At 41.2% G+C, this 21,574-nt stretch overlaps 1 protein-coding gene across 3 annotated transcripts in view; it reads right to left on the reverse strand.

Annotated features, from left to right (window-relative positions):
• Positions 1-19,742, reverse strand: part of USP24 (ubiquitin specific peptidase 24) — a 131,931-nt gene extending 112,189 nt beyond the window's left edge. The window contains exon 1 of one of the 3 annotated variants that reach the window (XM_028513085.2): positions 19,285-19,602. In XM_028513085.2, coding sequence (XP_028368886.1) covers positions 19,285-19,602 — 318 coding nt within the window. Of the gene's footprint in view, positions 1-3,160; positions 3,211-19,284 lie in introns of those variants that run through there. The other 2 variants (XM_036026155.1, XM_036026156.1) reach the window with 2 other exon arrangements.
• Positions 19,743-21,574: the final 1,832 nt, after the last annotated feature.

Raw genomic sequence — 21,574 nt, forward strand, 5'->3', positions numbered from 1 at the left:
CGCAACAAGGATATACTATTAAAATGTAAGCTGCCTTCATTTACAGAAGCAAAACCTACTGGATCAGTACTGCCTGTTAGTTTAGAGATAAGTTCCTGCCTACCCACTGACCTGACAGATACGGATAAAGAAAGCTATTCAGCTTAATGGGTAAAAGACTAACAATGTTGTTAAAGATTATTTTAATAGTAAACTCAATTGCTGAACCATTTTATTAGTCAACAACATACTCAAAAGAGCTTCTTACTGACTGTACAGAAAAATGAAGATGCCAAATTGATTTCTCCATGATTTTAATGAGTTTGTCTATTACCTAAAATAAATAGTACCATATATGTTAACTACTTAAGGGAAAAGATGAAAACATGAACATTTAATTCTAAGTCATTAATTTATAATAATTTTATTAATTTTTGAAATTGTTAGCCTTATTTATTAAATATCTTTTCAAAGCATTCAGGGGTAGTTATATGCAGATCTGATATTTCTTCTGTTATTTTAGGTGAGAGAAAATGATTCCTGAAATACTGCTGCTTCCTGGAAAAAGGAAGCACGGACAAATGCAGGCTGTCCTCAAGTCACTAATACACTGTGTCTCAAGTCTGCACATTGTTTTCTTGGAATTCATATTCATTCCATGTCATAAGTAGATAATTTTTTAATGTTTCTATGAAGGCCGTTATTTCTTGTGGTGCCTTTCTCTCATAACCCTTGGTGGCTATTCATTTCTTTTTAATACACAGAAACAGGTTTTCATGTTTCTTATAAAGAAACTGTCTTAAATTCAAAGGTGATATTTTACATATAGAATTTATCCTTTCATTTGGATTTAAGGTTTGGGATTTACAGATCACTGATCCCAGGAACAAAACGTTGGTAGCTGCTGAATTGGACCTTCGGTTTCAGTAGCAGGAAGGAGAGAGATGGTAACGGGAATCTGATGCATTTGGGTGAGAGAAAAATGGAGTGAGAAACGGAGAACTACTGTATCTACTGAGTACTTAGCTACTATGTGTCAGGAGTGGTGCCAAACCCCATGAGGCGACAATTATTGTCTTCATGTTTTAGATGGGCAAACCAGGCTCAAATAAGACAAGTTACTCACTCCAAGTCCTATTTCTTATGGCCTCTTGCCTAAAACCAACAGTCACTCATGTGTCCAGAATAGGATGAGAATACAAGTCAAGGTTTCTTCAAAGTTCAGGTTCTAAAATAAGCATACTTAATGGTATTCCAATTTCTCCTAAAACTGGTTGAATGGCACAGTCCCAAAAAGGTCTACTCCATAATGGAGGAAAATATTTTATAAAAACAAACAAAATAAACTTACATAATGTACCCTAAACCAAGATTTGATAGGTAAGAGGATGGATTATCAATTAAAACTTCTTTTTTTGTCAAAGCACTAGTATTTCTTAATCCATTAATATTCTTAAAATTCTAAATAAGGGGCTATATAGCATAAGCAATAATCTTTTATTCCTAATTTTGTTGAAATTTCTTTGACTATATGTTATTGTATATCAGATCTGAATGTTCACTCTGTCACTACCGGGTGCTGGCTGTGATCTCGAATAAGCTTCTTAACCTCTCTATGTGCCTCAGTTTTCCCAACAGCAACAACAAAACAGAACAGTGTTTACTTGGTAGGACTAAAACACTGATGAGTGCTAATCCATGGAGAGAGCCAACTAGAACAGGCACATCACAAACAGAAGCCCAGACCTCTCTCTGAGCCTCTTTGACCTTCAGACAGTGTTTCTATCTCCTTGTCACTCTTCAATTTCAGTGCCCTCAAAGCACTTACATTTACCAAACCCACAAAGAACTCAGTGCTATTCTGCTTCAAATTTGCTCCCTCTCTATATCCCTAATCTCTGAAACTTTATTTCATCTTCCCACCCAGTTGGTCACCATACCACAATGATTCTACCTCAAAAAACATTCCACAAGAGTCTCTCCTAGTCAAACACAGCCTTGCTGAGGGTGTCCAGCTGGTGGCCCAGGATGGCAATGAATGTGGCCCAACAGCAAATCATAAATTGACTTAAAACCTTTTTTGTGCTCATTGGTTTTCGTTGGTATTTGTGTATTTAATGTGTGGCCCAAGACAACACTTCTTCCAGTGTGGCCCAGAGATGCCAAAAGGTTGGACACCTCTGCTTTAGCTCCCAGCAGCCTACAGGTGTCTTGAAAATAAAAGCAAGTTTCCTGCACTGGCATGCAAAGCTCTTCACAATCTGACCAGACCCTGCAAACAACCTCACTGAACTTCTTGGGCTCCTGAGTACCCAAGGCCTTGTCATGAAACCATGCATAGCTCTGCGCTGTCTCCTCTGCCTAGAATGCTTAGAATGCCCTTTCTCAACCTAATAAATTATTATTTGGTTCTTTGCTGTAGACTGAATGTTTGTGTTCTCCCAAAGTTTGTATGTTGAAACCTAATCCTCACTATAATGGTATTTGGAGATGGGGCCTTTGGGAGGTTAAGTCATGAGAACTCTTCTTTTATAAAGCAGATCACAGCCCTGGCTGGTGTGGCTGAGTGGAGTGAGCATGGGCCTGCAAATCAAAGGGTTGCCAGTTTGATTCTTAGTTAGAGCATATGCCTCAGTTGTGGGCCAGGTCCCCAGTGGGGGGGTGCATGAGAGGTAACCACACACTGATGTTTCTCTCCCTCTATTTCTTCTTCCCTTCCCCTCTCTCTAAAAATAAATAAAACCTTAAAAATAAAATAAAATAAAGCAGATCACAGAGCACTCCCTTGCCCCTACTGCCATGTGTGAGGTTATAGTGAGAAGATGGCCACGTATGAACCAGGAAGTGAGTCCTCATCAGACCCTGAATCTCCCAGGGTGGTAACTTCAGATTTCCTAGCCTGCAGACTGAAAAATACAGTGATCCTCACCTATCGAGGGAGTCACATTCCAGAGACCCCTGCGATAGGTGAAAATCTGCAAAGTAGCAGCATTATATTTATTTTATTATTTATATATGTTTTAAGGCTTTATAAACCCTTCTCACACTTCCATAAACCTTTCCCACTCTCTTATTAACCTATCCCACACTCGTATAAACACTTCATATGTTCTTAAACACTTTCTACACTCTTAAACCTACGTAATTTTAACAACATATAAAATTCTATATGGGTACTCACCAGTGAAGTATACTACACCTTGAATGATGAAGATCATGAATTATGTAGCTGTGCAGTACTGATGGGGATGAAGGTGATGATGATAAGGTGAATGTACTGCACAGCCAAGAAGAGCATTACAGTTCTTCTGAAGGCACCACTTCATCAGGTGATTCATCAGGTGGTGCAGTATCTTCACCCTTGTTGGGAACCGCCCTGCCTGGTATCAGAAGCTGTAACCCCTGCCTAGGCTAAGGCTAAGGGAACGCCCTTGGAACTGTAAGCCAGCAAGGAGACAAGCTTATCTTCCTGACCGGAGCGCCGCTTCTGCTCCTTCACACCTCACCCTGCCTGGACCCCAATGCTTGGTTGGTTAGCCAATGACAGGTAAGATTCCCCAAGGGGGGGAACGACCTAAGACAGAAACGATCATGTGGGAGACCCCCAAAAGGACTTTGGGGGCTATAGCAAAAGGGGGTGATGGACTCTCGCCCATTGGCTTTGACAAAGCCCAAGTCCTCCTGCTCTGCAAGAAAATCTCTTAATCTCTTGGCTGCCTTACTTTCCTTGCTCCACCTAAGCCTGAAACAATGACAGGGTGGTGCTGCCCTGTGCTGGAAAGGACGGACTCCCTGGGTGATCAGGCCTAAGAAAGAATACGTAAATTCCTGTGAAACCTTCTTTGTTCAGAATGCTCTCAGTTGAATGAGAAGGGTCCAAGGAGGAAGTTAGTTTGTTGTTAAAGTCTTACAGCTCTTTGACCCTGGCGCAAAATAGACCCTCAGAGTTCCTTGTTACCCATCGTTTGATCCTTACTTCCTCGCAATGAGTAATGTGCTTTACCTGAATTCTTATGCAAAACAAACCCAATAAAGCTGGTTTGGATGGTAAATCGGTGCGCTCCCCACTAGAGGGGGTGGCCGTTCCGTCTCTACTTCTCCACAGAAACTGGCCTGTCTCTGTGCATGTTTTTTCTCGTGTTTTGATGAGCCATCCGCAGCGTTCCGTGATCACTGCTGGCCAGTGACCCACGCATTACACCCTGGGCCGTAACTTCTATTTCTGCTAAAGGTGCAGGCGTAACTGATCTCTTCATCTGAGTGATGAACATAGTTATGGGGAGTTGCTGGTGCTGCTTTTTATCCACAGAGGCAGCTTCTCCATGCAGAGAAATGCTCTTGAGTCCAAAGCATCTCTGAAATTTGCCAAACCAGCCCTTGCTGGCACCGAATGGGGTTGATCTGGTGGGAGAAGCACTCAACGGTCCTGCTTCTGCGTCGTTGTCCTCGTCTTCATCCTTGTCACTGTCATGAACATCTGTGCTTTCCCCAAAACTATCATAAAGTGTCTTGGCTTTTGTCCGCATGGTGTTGGTATCTGGCGAGATATTCTTCCTATAGTCATTTATCCACAGGGCCAATGCAGACTCCATCTTCACAATGGCCTTATTGTGGGAAGTGACCACTCTCTTTGCAGTCTTGTTAAAAGTCATTGTTGCTGTAGACGTAATATTCTTCTTGTCTTCCTTTATGTAGCAAACAGTAGATTCGTTGGTCCCGTAATGGCGGCCTACAGCCGCATAGCTTTTGCCTTCCTTTAACATGTGGAGAAGTTCCACCCTTTCTTTGATGGTAAGCATATTCCTCTGGTGCTTGGGTTCACTGCCAGAAGCCTTAGAAGGTGCAGAACATTTGGGTGGCATCATAGGGCTTGAAATAAATTCAAACTTTTACAAAAATTTCACAAAAACACAACACCGCAGAGCAACACTACGTACAGCGATCAGACATGAAGTGGACAAGGAGAGATGCTGAACATATGGGCACAGTGCGGGAGAGCAGACAGACGGATGCTATGGTCACTGAGACAATCAGCGCCCAGGATACAGAACACAGTGCTGTGGTTGGTTGCCTTCCATTCCATCAGCCAATAGTGTGCTGTGTACAATCTCACGTTGGCAAACTTGCGCAAGCAGTAGTGGAATACTGCATTCCTTAAAAAACAGCCCTGTGACACCCACCCCTAGTCTGGCATGCTCTCCCCACCATTTCCTGCTTTATTTTTTTTTCTATAGCACTTATCATCTGACAGTCTACATTCTACTTATTTATCTCGGTTGCTGCCTGTCTCCCCTAACCTAAAATACATGCTCCACCATGACATAACTTTTGTTTTGCTTGTTGTATTATCACCAACAGTCCCTAACACAGAGTGGTTGTTCAATAAATACTTGAGGCATGAATACATATAAGCACCTAATAAATACTTATGAAATGAAAGAGAAGGGGAAGGAATTCTAGAGAATTGTATGGCTGAGGGTCTGCCACCAAAGAGACAGTGTGGTACACTTCAAGTATTTTTTTCTATTTCCTTAACACCAGATACTGAATTGTATGAAACTTGATCTATTTACAGGTTTGGTGCCCTAATTAGATTGTGTTACTCAGTGAGAGAGGCTATATCTAATTCTCCACCTACTTCCAGTGCCTTGACTTGTATTTGATACCTAAATCCCTTCCAACATGTCTAGAAATATCACAGAGCCTCTGTCTAAATATGTCTAGTGATCAGGCGCTTATGATACTCTGAGACTGACTATTCTTTTTGCAGATAAAAGTTTAACTAAAATCTCTCTCCATGTAATTCTGACTAATACCTACTTGGCCACAGTCACATGGGATATATTGTTTTCTGTAAACCTTCAATTCCTCACTACTTGCGTTGCTTATAACTACAAAGGGTTTTTTGAGTACTAAGTAAGATAATGTACGTGAAAATGCTCTGTAAATTCAAACATCATATATAAAAGTAAAGTGCTACCTAAGAGTTACCTGAACTGCTTTTAAAAGGTTATTCTGAATAAATTTTTACTTAAAGGAATAAAACTCCACTGAAAGTACTTCTGTATTTCTCTTTCAGAAAGATACTCCATGTTCTTTCTAGCAATATGTTCCAATTCAGCTTAGCCCTGAGAGCCATAAAATAATTCATTAGGCTTAACAAAAATGTTCTAAGAAATAGAAGATGAAGGTGATGAGAAGGAAAGGGAAAGAAAGCAAGGCACTGTGTGTGTGTTTGTGTAAAGAAGACAGAATCGAGTCAGGAAACACAGCTTTAAGACCCACCATTAGCTGTGTGATTTTAAACCAAGGTTTCTTCATCTCAGCACTATTGACATTTTCACTGGATAGTTCTCCGCTGCGGGGAGCCATTCTGTGCACTGCAGGATGCTTAGCAGCGTTCCTGGGCTCTCCCCACTTGTGCCAGCAGGACCCCTCTACCTGTGACAGCTGGAGAGGTCTCCATCCAGACACTGACGAGTGTCTCCTGGGAGCAAAATCACCCCTGGCTGAGAACCACTGTCTTAGATAAGACAATATCTCTGCATACCTCAGTTCCATCTATAAGTGAAAACATTTACCTTTAGATCCAAGATCCCTTCAGGCTCTAAAAATGTTAAAATTATATAAAAGATCTGAATCAAGATGACTAAGTGCAGTCTTATTAATAAGCAGGAACAAGTTATCTCATGAAAAAAGTTAGTATTATTGTTCAGTTGTCCTTATTACTTTAATGGATGATAAAACTTACTTGCATAATTTAAACGATTCAATTATATAATCTTCTAAAAATATAGTAAGAGAATTGGGTTGTTTACAAAAATATATCAAAAGTCTAAAAAGATGTAAAGACTATTCTGGAATCTACATTTTACTTATTGATCTTGGGGCATGATAATTAAATGCAGTACACAATCTTTGATTAAATCCTGAATTAATCTTTAAAATGTCTATAACGGATATTTCTGGGGTAAGTGGAAAACCTTGACTATAAAGAAGATAACAAAAACGTTAGTGTCCCAAATTCCCTGGCTGAGACAAGGGATGGCACTGCGCATCTGCAGGAGAACGTCGCAGGCCTTAGGAGATTCACACTGCAGGGCTTAGGAGTCGAGTGCCACGATGTCTGCATCTTCTTTCCGAAGGATTAAAAAAGAAAGGTGTGCATGTGCATGTACCTGTATGCCTTTAGAGACAGAGGAGAGATAAAGCGAATGTGACATAATATTTGCAAATGCTGAATCAAGGGGAAGGGTATGCAAGTGTTCTTTGTACTATTCTTGTACTTTTCCATAGGTTAGTAATTATGCAAGTTAAAAACTTGGGAAAAACACATGTAGTATACAAATCAAATTATATCCACACTGGATTTTCAGTTGACCACAGTACACACACACCTTTCCCAGCACTTAAGTACTGTACTAAGTACTCCCTACTCATCAGAATCTCTGGGGATGGCTGGAGGCTTGTTGGGGAAAAGCTATGCTGAACAAACAAGCCAGGCGATTCTAATTGGGTGCTGGCCCTGTCTACCCACTCTCTAGAACCACCCCACAGACTACGAACCCCTAAAAGCAGGATGTTTCTTAGCAGTCATAAACCTCACCACAGCCAAAAGCACTCAATAAATATTTGTTCAGTATTAAACAAATGGTTCCCATGCTACTGTTTCTTTCCTCCTCCTACTTTCCCTCTACACCACCCCGCCCTGTTTGTAACACTGGGGTGAGAAAGGAGGGGGGAAAAGACGAACAGTGTCTCAGTAGCTTTACTTCAAAATAAACTTGGATTAATAGTAACCTCATTAACCATTATTAGAGTAATAAATGAAACAAATAGGACAACCCAAAACAAAAAAAATCTAAAAATCAGTTTTCTGTTTTAATTATACTATAGAGCATTTTCTTTTTCTTCTCCAGAAATGATAATCTCTGTGAATATTTTTCTCCTTACTAAGGTAAAGCTCAATATGCCATGTAACAAAGTTATATTAACTAGCAAACAGTTCTACCAAAAGCTAACAAAAAGTTTGCTTGTTTTAGCATGTATTATGTTCTTTCCTATGTGCAGTAGTCTTCTATGTGACTACAGGAAAAAAACTATGAAGCAGTATTACCAAATACCAAAGTTCAGATTGAATGTGTTATGTCCAAAATGGTGCCCATTATAGAGACATTTGCAACAGTTCAAAAGAAGTGCCTTCCCACAAACTGTAAAACAAGTAAAAAACATGACACAAATCTGTTAAAAGACTACCAAAATATATATGTCACCTACAAGCTATGGTTTAGGTTATTTTGGGCAAAATTAGCTTTAGAGACTATTTGATTTATGTGAATGAAGGAAAATGTGTTCCAAAAATGGTAATGCAAATCTTTTCCAAATCAGACTTTCATTTAATTTAGCACTTGCTTTGTCAGTGTAACCCTGGACTGTATGGGAAATAGAGAACAGACCCCATCCTCAAAAGACTTAAAATTTAGTCGGGGTGACAAATGAGTAACCCCAGTAAAATATAATAAATACTAAGACAGGAACATGAAAGGGTTTCTATTCCAACTTAAGAAGGAACCTTGCACGAGGAGGAGGGGAACAATGAATGGGAAGAAGTGTAATGCAAGGTACTGAGCTCTAATAGAGGGCCATTAGCAAACTTGATTAACGGTACTTGCGGTATTGCTAGCATTTGAAGTCTCACGGGACTTGCTACACTGAAACACCGGGGCTGTTCATTACCTCTCTTTGCCAACTGCAAGCCTGTGTTAACTGCTTTATGGAGAAAGGGTCAAGTGCAAGGATCAAGTTGATGTCACACAGTGTTTGGACTGATTCTCATAATCTAATATGGCAAGAAAAGGGGAAAGAGGGATGAGGAGGACATGCCAGGTAGGAGAAAAACCATGTACATAGGCAAGGAGTCATAAAAGGACTTGGCATATTTTAAGACTAATTTTTTAAAGGTATCCTCTAAAAGTTAATCAATATACACTAAAAATACTTTTCTGTATTCGTTAAAATACATAATTTAAGACAAATGTTATGTTTTTAGCATATTAACACCTGTCCTCCAAGGTATCATTCAAAATGTTTAATTTCAAAGCTACAAGTATATATGTCTTAGTTGATATTTACCATAATAAACACTGTATTTGACAGGGAACAAAAAGGCAATTTTAAGGAAGTGAAAGATACACATCTGAAACAGACAAATTAGGTGGTATACTGTTTCAAGAGGTTTATACACTGTGGATCAAGTCAAGCAGGAGTCTGCTAATCCCTGTCAGGTTTATACTGAGTAGACAGACACGGCACCATCACAAGTGACAGCATTTGCTCAACCTTCCTTTCCGCAACCCCACCACCTTTTTAAAACTTACTAATAAATGTTGACATTTTAAAAAATGCTGAATAGGAAAGCAAGACAAACAAGATAAATACCTTTGAGAGGGAAAAAACAAATCAAATGTCAACTTTGTCTCCCTAACCCAAACTAGTATCTAACAGAGGAAATGGTGGTGATTAAAACACAGCAAATTTATGAGGAAGGATGATATATTAAAGATGACCTACAGAAAAAGACTTCCTCATGTCAGAAAGGTAGTGTGGTAAAATAACGTATCTTTCAGATTATAAATTGCATTTTCTCCCACAAATTCGGGAGGAAAAGGGGGTTGCGTCTTACAGTCCAAATGTAGCTTACCTGGCTCACTGTGGGGGGTGGGGGGTGGTGGTGGAGTGGGGTCACTGGTTATTAAATATTTTAGCACATTTTTTTGCTTCGAAAAATTTCCCCCTATTTTATTCCTCTAAAACTTAGGTGCGTCTTATGATCTGGTGCGTCTATAGTCCTAAAAATATGGTATACAAAATAGATCTTGTGAAGCAGGACGCTGGGTTCCCTTCCCAACTTTGCTAATGCTAAAAGAGGTCCTCTCTCTGAACTGGCAAGATTTAGTACCATACAATCCCCATGGTAACTTCCAGCTCTTCAATTTCGATCCTTAAATTTACAACTTTTAGTTTTGTTTATTGGAATAGGGAAAGTGGAAGACAGGAAATACTCTCAGTTCCACATAGAGCTTTTTTTTTTTTTTTTTTTTTAATGGAATGGATCTTGTTAAGTATTCTTGATATTTTTCTTCCATATTATAATTACTATGAACTGGGGGAATCCAAAGTAACTTTGCATTTTTTTATCATCAATTCTTGTAAAAATGCTGCTGCCTTTACAGCAGATTAGTTGTATTTATTTATTTTTTTTTAACCCTCACCTGAGGATATGTTTTTACTGATTTTAGAGAGAGGAAAGGAGAATGAAAAACATCAATGTGAGAGATACATCAATAGGTTGCCCCCCATACATGCCCTGACCAGGGATCAAACCCATAACCAAGGTATGTGCCCTGACTGGGAATTGAACCCGCAACCTTTTTTTGGTGTGTGGGACAACATTCCAACCAACTGAGCCACCTGGCCAAGGCTACCACAGATTAGTTTTATACTCCAACCATAATACCCTCAAAGTAATGAAAAGCAAACAGGAATCACCTGTTATTCTCCACAGATGTCAGTATATCATAAACCAATTGTCATTATGATATGAATTTTTATACATATGTAAAATCTTTGCCTGGTATAATTTCAACATAGACAGTACTGATTGCTCAAGAAATCCCTGACATTTTCTCAAAAACAGATAGGATACACAGAATGGCCCATTGCTACTGCAATTCACCAACACATTTCAAATGAAGCAGACATCACGAGAAGTAAATCTTAAAGAGTGAAAATTATTAACACTTTCAAAGTATTATTTTAGCAAGGAGAGTCCACTCCAACATAAAACTGACCACAAAAAGCAAAATACTAATAATAAGCTAACATAACATAAGGATTTCTAATGTTACTATTCCTAGACAGGTCTTCATTTACAGAGTCACTACTATTTCCAGCACAGTAAGTCTTTCTAAAATCAACAACATTCCTCTAGCTTTAAAATAGTTTATTTGTATTATCAACAACCACACGAGATGTTTAGCCTACAATAAGACTAGTTCCTAGAGCAAGTTCTCTTTTCTGGGAGAAATGTAAACACTCATGATTTTAGAACAAAACGTAATGATGTTTAATTGATATAATTAGCACCATTTTTAAAAGAATACTAGTGGAGAGAATCATCAACCTACTAATATTAAACATCCAACAAGTAAATAAATATAAATTCTGTATATTTCCATAGCACTAAACAAACATATCTTGAAAAAGAAATCACTTAGTTTCTGGCAATGGATACCATTAGAGGCCAAATTACATCACAAAAAATTTTGAGGCACTATTCAAATGATGTGGATAGACAATCTAAAGTCTTTCATATTTAACCCTCAGCTCTTCAAGGCATCTAGTTTCTGAATCACAATCTATTAGAATCAGAGCATATGAAATCCACACAGCCTTTAAACTGTAATGGAGAAAGGACTATGTATGATTAACTCACCACTGCATTCCCAACACTTAGCCAGTGCCTAGCAATCAGTAAGTGCTCAGTAAAAACCTAGTAAAGGGATGGCTATTTTGTTAAAATGGCCTATAAACTGTTTTTGTTGTGCTGACATTTTTAGTTTAATGTCTGTTTTATCATTGGAATTTGATTTTTACTATTACTTAATACAAATCGAGAGCTTAAAAAATATTTTCCATTTAACGAAAATACCACAAATAGCTGCCCTGCCCTCTTATCAATGAGCAAATGGACACGGGAGAGTGCACGGAACAGAGTCAAATGAGTAGAAAGCTTCCTGAATACCACTGGTGGGACTGGGTCTAGAGCCTACCAACAGCCCAACCACCATGACACTGCCACATGTTGCAGGAGACAGAGGTGACAAGAGAAAACTGTGGTGGCCAGATGTATATCTCTTTTCCATCCCTTTGGCAAAGCAAAGCTATGCTCTAACTACACCTGTTTTTAAAACAGTCACAGACCTCTGAGAGTACTAAAAAGCTGGCAGGTAATCTAAAGGCCAATCAAAACACACTCGAGTCAGAAACAACAATATCTTTAAAACAATTAATAAGACAAAATGCGCTGAGATATTAGGTGAGACCCAGGGGGAAGCACACAGAGAAAGAGAAGGCAAGGAAAGCAACTGAATAGAAATTCCATTAAGGCTTAAACTGTGACTCAAATTTGAAAAGTCTTGGTGAGTCACATCTTCCCAGCCAATTTTCTTACAACAGAACTAATTAGAAACCATCTAATGTTCTAAACAAAATACTTCTAACACAAACACCTTAAACCTAAATGAACCCATATCAAAGAGTGTCAATCAGATTTCATATCAAAGAGTGTCAATGGGATTTCACAATACAAACAACTAGCTACTTGAGTGCCAGAACCACGAAGCTCATCTCTGGAAGGGAGAAGACTTTGGTGGGCACCTGAGATGTTATTTATCTCTAAGGAAAATTAAAAGCAAATCTTCAAGTCAGCTCTAGAAAGATTCCACAGCTCTTTGTATTTCAATTTCTGGAAAGACTATCAGAATAAAATTTTGACTTAATTGTGGTAGTTATTTTCTTCAGAATACTTAGAAATCAAACCTACATTTGTTCCATTAACTAATTTAAGGTTAATCTCTAAAACAAGTAGACTCCACTCCCCGCCCCCCCATTGTACAGAAATTAAAAAACATAAGCCACCTATGGTGGAAGACAGGCTTCTCACTGTGGGATAGAGAGGTGAACTCATAAACATATCATGAAAATGAAACAATTATAAAACTACTATCCAAAAATTCATCAGAGATTATCAATAATAACCATTATTTACTAATAAAAGCTATGAAAAAATGTATAAATCAGTTGTGATTAAAAAATGTTTCAATAATGAATAACAAAAATTTCTATGATAATGAGAAATACAAATGTGAAAAAGAAACTAAAACTACCCTCAAGGACGAGAGATAAACATTCACTTTTTGAACAGGAAGCCCAATTTTCTTAGTAGTGCCTCTGCATTCTAGCATCCTCAGAATTTTCCAAACCCGAAGCTTACTTCCTTATATGCCCAACTTCTGTCTTCTATTTTTTTAAAAAACCGAAACTTTGCTAAAATGTGTTACACATTCCTGACCTTTCCTAAACAGAGCATCCTGGAACCGTTTCTGAGTGTGGCACCATTAAAAATAGTTATCCTTTCCGGGTCATGAAGCACAGAAAGCTGTATCATATTGCTCTATGCAACTGGCTGTCCTGTTTTGATTGAGTCTGCTTTTAAAGTTTTCCCATCCCCTCCTTCACCACTGAGCTGCTTGCTACCTCATATCTATTGTTAATGTGCTTGCCTCTAGCAGCTCATCACCTCATGTTTGGACTACTACAAAACCCTTCTAATCTGCTATTTCTAATTGATAGGAAACTAATACTAAAAATCATTTGAACTATGTTTAAAAAAAAGTTAAGCAAAGTGAAAGGTCACCAAGCAGCCGGTTGGGTTCAGGAGCAGTCAGGGCACGTGTCTGGGGTACACAGAGAGGACACTGATTGGTGTCTCTCTCACACACTGGTATTTCTCTTCCTCTCCTTCTTCCTCCCCTCCCCTCTCTCTAAAAATAAATAAATAAAATCTTTTTTAAGAAGTTACAACACAAATGAGTGAAAAGTATGGGCTTTAGTGCATTAACTGTTATGGGGGTGTTTTGAAATGGCTTAATCTTACGGATTTTAACTTCCTATTTCTCTCTGGTATTCGAAATTTTTAAAAAAAATCCTGAAAACTGAGCTCTAGACATGAAAAATACTATTTAACTAAATATAACAGTTCTTAATAAAAGTGAAAAATTTTCATCTTCACACTCGGATTCAAATAAATCTTATGATATTTGAGCAGTAAACAAAAATATACAGTAAATTGAAACCTGCTATTTAATAGTATTAAAGGTGAAACTGTTTCCTCAAACTGTTAAAACATTACAATATTTACTTTTCTAATATTGTTTTAAATTCTAAGGTAATAGCATTATTAGGCTGTGTATATCCACCACGACTCACTGACACACAAAAGGTGTTTCCTTCAAGACAAAGTACATTCATTCTCATAGCATGTGGCCAGGTACTCGCAAGGTGAGAACCTACATGTTAGATGAACTCACAGGCCCAACTCCCAAAGGAGATACATACATACTAAATTATAACGAAATTTATTTCAAAAATTAGGCTATATCTTTCAGACTCCTTATATTTACTTCATCTACTTTCAACTGATCTTTTAATCTTATTGTTTACTGTAAAATCTTTAAATGGAATGTTTTAAAAAGTTACCAAACCACAGTAAATCACAACTTATGGGTCATATATTCAAATCACTAACAATTAACTAAAATTTACTTGATATTTACTTCACATTCAAATATGCTAGGATTGTATGGTTTGGGAGAAAAGAACATAAATTTTAATATAAACCTTAATATAAATATTGATGGTATTACAATTTTAATTCATTTACAACTACCACCTTCTACCAAAGGGGGGAAAAAGAGAGGCAGAAATGAGTTCAGAAACTACAAATTAATGTGATTTTTATTTTTATGTGATTTAGATCTATTACTATAGCAGGGCCAACTTTGGGGCTCTTAAAAAAAATAAAGATGCAATGAAATCTTGCAAGCACTTCTGACAAGATAACTCCAGAGGAATGTCCACATTAAAACAGGAACAAAACAAGGAGTTCACCATATTAAATTCCACTTCTAAGAACACAAATTATCACAGAAAGGTATTTCTAAGCTGTTAATAGCAATTCCTTGCAAGACACCCCACCATTTTTTGTATTTTCTAAAGACAAATAAGGAGACAATAAAAATAAGATACATTTCACAGCTGTTAAATTTTATAAGATGCCCAAGACAACACCTGGTTGATTTCCACTGGCCCCTGCAACAGGATTACAATTCTCAAAAGACCAACTCTCCCTGCTCTGTGGAGGGCAGAACCATGGGGCATTAGTAATAGCCAGAGAAGTTTATATTAGCTCTATAAGAAACAGTAAAGAACTCTGATGATGGGAGTCCTAAATATCAGGGTAAGTTATTTAGAGCAGGTGTGAGATCTCACTCTCTTTAATATTAGAACAGACTCTTAGCAGCCATGGAAAGGTTCTGAAGAAATGTTATTTAAAATGAAAACTGGATAGCTTCTTGAGGTTCTTTGCAGACTCAGAGACTAAAAATTACAAGGCCTGTCCAGAAAGTATTCAGCCATATAATGAAAAACAGGAACATCCATTGAAGAAGATACAAAATACAAGAAACACTGTACATGGGACAATGATGCCTTAATCCCCTTCAAAGTAGGCACCTTGGGACCTCACACAGTTCTCCCAATCACCATCAGCTGCCCCATTGTATTTCCCTGAATCTCATTGATGATCTGAAATCTCTTCCCTTTCAAAGGTGATTTTAGTTTTGGGAAAAGCTGGAAGTCTCGGGGCACCAAATCTGGGCTGTAGTCAGGGGTGAGCCACCTGGGTGATTTGATGTTTTGCCAAAGACCTCTGCATGAGACATGATGCATGAGTGGGTGTGTTGCTGTGATCAAGCTGTCAATCACCAGTTGCCCATAGCTGTGGCTTTCTGAATCATCTGATTAGATTCCGTGGAGGAATGTTCAAGTTTAACGCAAAATCTGATGCAGATTTGTTGCTCTACTCACTTAGTCATCTAAGACTAAAGGCCACATACTGAATGCCACAGCCACACAGTACACTCTGTTCATTCAGGGGGTCTACTGCTCCTACCAACTGGTATAGTGAAGTCATCATTGTTCACACATGCACATTCCAGTCCACTCTCCCTGGCTGCCAGGTTACATCATGTCATGCAAACCATTTTCCTTATATTAACGATGGCTGGACTTTTTCCAGATGGATCTTGTATATGTACATCCAACAGTACCAGTAACAACCAAAGACAACTTTCTGCAAAACAACACCTTCACTTAACTGGAAGGTATTTAAAAGGTGGCTTTCTGTGCCTTTTTATGTGCACTGCTAGGCATCTGGGTCTTTTTTATCTGTACTCTCCTGGCTTCTACTGAACAAGAAGTTAACTGCTTTTACTTTCCAAATTTTAATTTTTAAGCCAAATCCTAGTTATATCATGAGCCCTAATTACTAAACTGATTTCCCTAACGAGCTACATGACTTTGGGAGGTCACTTCTTGTAAAATGGGCCTAGAGGCATGGCTCTAGGATTCACTAGAAGGTAACCTCCCTGTTCAGGTCACCACTGTGCTCCCAGCCCAGGTATACAGAAGGCATTTATTGTTTCCCAAATGAGAGGATCATTCCTGTCCCCAAACTACAAATATAAAAATAAATGTAGTCATTGTTCTTTTTTTTAACAATTAGATTTTAACCTATATATTCCCAAACATTTTTAAGAGGACACTGAAACTAAAATTTCCGATTTATCAAATAAAGCTTTATATAATTTAAAATAAGGTACTTTTAAAAAATAAAATGGGTAAATCATACAAGAACTGACAAACTTCACTCAGTTTGTTACGCTTCCCTCTTCTTCATCCCCTTTAACCTACAACTGTGTCTTGGCTCTTTCCTCTGAAAGAAAGCACACAGCTGGCAGGGAGAACATGCACTGGACTTGCAGTGAGAAGTCCTGAGTTCCAGTTCCATCTCCTCCATCAACTGGATCTGTGGGGACAACCCACTTCCCCTTCGGGCCTGCAAGATGCATATGTAAAACAAGGCAGCTGAACTAACAATTTCTAAAGTCTTCTGCTTTAAAAATCTATGATTCTCCTTTCATCCTACCCATTATTCAATGCCTAATGCCTTGATTCAGTGCTTGCCACATCATTCCTAGATTGTAGAGTGGCCCCCAAATGTCTTTCCTTCCTTATTTTTCCTTGTCCTAAAATGAATGCAATCCTAAAAGCCTGAGTTGAACAGAATGAAAAACACAGTCTTTGAGGTTAAAGAGATCAGGTTTAAATTTAGGCTCTGCCACTAACTAATCCTATCTCTAAAATGGTTATGTTGTTAACTGTCTCAATAAGGATTAAATCAACTGCATAAAGTAACTAACAGCACAGTGTCTGATATGTTATAGATGCTCAACAAAAATTAGCATCTTTCCCCGTTTCCCAAGTTCAAGGGAAGCTTCAGTTTCCCACTATAGCAAAGATGAACAACAAGCTGCACAGGTGGCACACAAAATTTATAAAACTACAGAGGCAAAAACTGGGTTAAACATTCTCATCAGGTTCCTGTGTCTGCCTGCATTCCTGCCAAAACGCTTCTGGGTAAAGCAGCCTCAGGTCACTAGGCTTTGAAATCTCAATATTAAATGTTGCAGTCCCCCCCCCCCCCCCCCGCCAAATAGACAGGTCAAGAGGAAATAAAAGCTTGACACAACTCCTCAAAAAGGTATAGACTCTCTGGATTTTACACGAAAGCAAACTCCTCAACCTACCATCATGTGAAAAGAAGCATGTCCCAATACTTTGTACTTAAATGTACAAGCAGTGCAGCTAATGTAAAATACCATCAAGCATTATACTTTAATTTGATTTTTCAACCACAGGAAATTAAAATGTGACAAAAGAAAAAAAGAAGAAGATGTCACACAAAATGGGGATTACACTGAGCTTTGTAGAGTTGGACAAATGCCTTCAGCAAAAGCACCAGCTTTCTTCTTTAATTCAAAACTGGGTCAAAAACTGGAAGGAACAAGGAGAGGAGCATGGGGGTTTGCAAAGAGAAGCTCATTGCTTAAAGTGACTTAAGTGCAGTTACTCAATGATATAGAATTTTTAAAAAATTCCCCAACTAGGAATAACAATTTTTACTTCCACACGTTAGTCAATGAAACAGCTGAGATACTGGGTAACACAGGCCAATCAATCAAGTATATGGAAGTCTGGAAACCAAAGAAATCCTGTGGAGAAACCTGGTTTTTTGAAGTGCCTTCTTTCCCAAGATACTTCAGCCCAAGCAAATGCTGCAGAAGCATATAATTAAAAGAATATAACACTTTAGGAAAAAAAACCTCTCAGAAGGCTTAGCTTCATTAAGAATTATCCAAATTCCTTTATCTATTTAAGAACACACACCACTAGATGGAGATGTGTTTTTCTGTGATTAGGCCCACCTGCTCTACTGGACCCTTCGAAATACACTAACCAAGGAAACTGATGGAAATTCCTGCCATGAGCTGCCATGTTGCTTATGGTGCATCATTTTTTAAACTGCAGTTTAAGTTCTCCCACCCGCCCATGTTCTTTGCTCACATCCCACACCAAACAGTCCTAATTTTCTCTACCTAGTCTCGAGATTTATCATCGAAGCCATTCACCTCGTTGGCACATTCTCCTTAACAGACTCCTCCACCACAATTTCTCTCTCACCCTGTCCCTCACCACACAGTCCCTTTCCCAGGCTAGTATTCCCTCATTTATGACCTCATCTGTGACAAGTACTCCCCTTACCCATACTTGGTCCCTGCTTCATCCTCCAAGTCCAGTCCCCATCACTGCCTAGTCCCTCTTACCTCTAACCTCTCTCAGTCCAATCCCTACTGTTTTTGAATACCTGGCCTTATTACCACCTGCACCCCCAGCCCAGACCTTATAGCAACTGTGTCCCTCCCCCACCTTATATCAAGTCCTGTCATTCCTAGCTCCAACCCAGTCCCTCTTCATTTTAGATCCTGCCCAATCTTCTCTCTTTCCGGTCCTTGACTAAATAAAACCCCAACCCCATTCCTAACCCTAGCAATCCTCCTCTGCCGCTAGCAAAAGACCACTACTCTGGCTGGCCCATCCCACTTTTTCTGACTCTGAATCTGAACGTGGCGCTTCTCCCACTCATTCACCGAAACCGGGTGACACGAAATCTAGGACCCTAACCTAGTCTTCTAGTACCCCATTTCTGACTCCCTAAACACGCGTCCTCGAGCACGCCAGGCTCCTGTGTCCACCGATGCTAGCCTCGGACTCTCCGGCCCATCCCCGACCCAGGATCGCTCTGTTGGCGGGCTTAGCCCGAAGCTTAGGAGACCCCCTCCTCACCGCGCCGCGCCATCCCGCCCGTTACCCCCAAGTCCCATTCAGCCTGTCCTCTACGGACCCGTCGCCCCACTTGACCCCAGTGCTGTGACCTCCGTCCCTGACGAGTCCAGTGCTCCAGTTCCTCTCTTCTGGGCCTCCCCCTGCACTCCTAGCCCAGTGGGGTGTGTCCCCTCCAGCCCACTGGCCTCCCCGCAGGAGGTCACGGTGGCCGCTCCTCACCTCGGAGTCCACCACCTCGTGGTAGGCGGGCGGGGGGTCGAAACCACCCCCGCCCCCGGTGCTCCCGCCGCGGGAAGGACCGCCGCCGCCGTCACCCCCGCCGTCGCCCCGCGGGCCCCCACCAGGCCCGGGGCTGGGGCCGCCGCCGTCCATGGGCTCGTAGCCGCCGTAGTCGAGGCCCGGCCGCTCGTTGGTGAGCAGCGCCACGGCCTCGTTGATGTCGTTCTTGGCCAGGCGCAGGGCCTTGCGGATGGTAGCGGGGTCCGAGAAGCCCATGCACAGCAGCGTGGTCATGTGCTGCTCCTCCTCCGACTCCATGGCTTCAGCCTCCGGGCCGCGCCGGCCGGCGGGCGAAGCTACGAGTCCCCGGCCTGGCGGGCCACGCGAGGCTGCCGGGGCGCCGTCCCCGCGCTCCGGCGGGCCACGGAGCTCCTAGCCTGCGCCCTCCGCAGCCGCCGGCCACGTCGGGTGCGGGCGTGGGCGCCGCTAGCCGAGTAAGGGCGGTGGGGCTCTCAGGCGCGGCGGCGGCCCGGCCCAGCCCTGCGCGCCGCCATGTTGGCCTCCGCCTCCTCCTCCTCCTCCGCCGCCGCCGCCGCCGCCGCCTCCTCCGCCTCCCGCCACGGGACCGCGCCTCCGCTCCCGGAAGCGGCTGGAGCCGCCACCAGGCTTTGGCTGGCTCAAGGCTGTAGGTTGGAGATTTCTTTTTTCTTCTTAAAGGAGGGGCCGCACCGAAAGCATCTCTACAGTAGAAGTGCCGCCGAGAGGCCCCGGAGGAGGCGAGGGAGGGCCCTCCGTCGTGGCCGCCGCTGCCCGCCCATTTCTCCAGCAACAGGTTCCCCCAGGAGCCGGAGGGGCGGGAGCCCAGTGCACCTCGCGACACGGAGCGTTTCCGAAGTACCCAAGCCGTGGATCCAGCGCAGCCCTGCTCGCTGTTCCCTCCGCCTGGCATCCGAACCCTCTGAGTCTCCGCCGACACCTGGTCCCGGACTCGCTCTCGCCTGCAAGATCCGAAATGCAGCCCGGCCTGAATGCAATCCGCTTGCCGAGACCGCGTTTCACCTTCACCCCCACCTGAAATGCCCCCGGTCCAGAAGGAAATTCACCCGATTCTCAAGGAAATTCACCTGCCACGCTGTCAGAAATACATCCCAACGTCGACATAATTTATCCCCAAACCAGGCACTTCGACCCACCCGAGCTGAAATTTATCCCCATGTACCTTGACCCATGACCCTTTATCTTTCACTGAAGTTACCCTAAACCGGTTGAAATGAAGTCCCTACCCTCCCTGAATTTTCCATCCAACATTGAGTGGCCACCAAACTGAATGCCCTGAGAGTCTGAAGTATATTCTATGACCCGAACTCTAGATCCCAATGCTCTCTATGAAACTTCCTAAAAAACAAACAAACCTGGGACTGCATCACCTTTCATCAGCTGCGCCTCTGCTCCCCACCTGATGCTGACCCCACCACCACACTGCTGCAGTGCTTGTGTTGGGGGCGGGGGGGGGGCCTCCCCTGTTCCTTTCTATCTTGGAGCAGTCCTTTCCCTGATTAAGGCTCGCTTGGTTTGCTTTCTCTTCGCGTCTTTGGCATTAGAGCCAGGGCCATGTCTTCTGCAGTCCCAGTGACCCAGCCATCTAAGCTCTGGACCTCCACCCCCTCACCCCCGACCCTTCAATTTCCTTTAATTCATGCTAATTCTTGGTCTTTTCCTCACCCTCTCCCAAAGCCTCTTGCCTTTTCTTTATCTCACGGAGTACTTGCAAATTTAGTTCACCTTCTAGTGCCTTCACTCTGGTTTCTTCCAGAACCCCGAAGGTTACCAACCTTTCTTTTCAATCCCATCAAACCTGTCCTATCACCAACCCAGCAGTCACTATCCCAATCTTAAATTAGTGGCGGTACTGAGAAATTTCTCTCTCCATTATCAGCTTTTCACCTGGACGATGAACCTTTCTTGCTTGGTACTTGCTGCCTATATTTGTAAACAGCACCAATTTGATTCACAGGGTGAACGTATCACTATTGTTTACATTCAAATGAAGTAACTATTCATTGTACTGATTAAAGTCTAGGTTATAGACCAAAAACTAGGCTTAGTACCTAAAAGAAGTTAAAGTCTCTTAGTTTCTGAACAACAGAAGAGAACCTACTAATGAATAATGACTATAATTGGATCAGGTCACATCGTGTATCTGTATTTTAATCCTCACCAGATTATATGTTTATTGATTTTAGAGAGAGAGGAAGGGGTCAGGGAATAGAGAAAAGAGAGAGACATCGGT

Source organism: Phyllostomus discolor, chromosome 5 (assembly GCF_004126475.2).
Source record: "Phyllostomus discolor isolate MPI-MPIP mPhyDis1 chromosome 5, mPhyDis1.pri.v3, whole genome shotgun sequence".
Lineage (NCBI taxonomy): Eukaryota > Metazoa > Chordata > Mammalia > Chiroptera > Phyllostomidae > Phyllostomus > Phyllostomus discolor.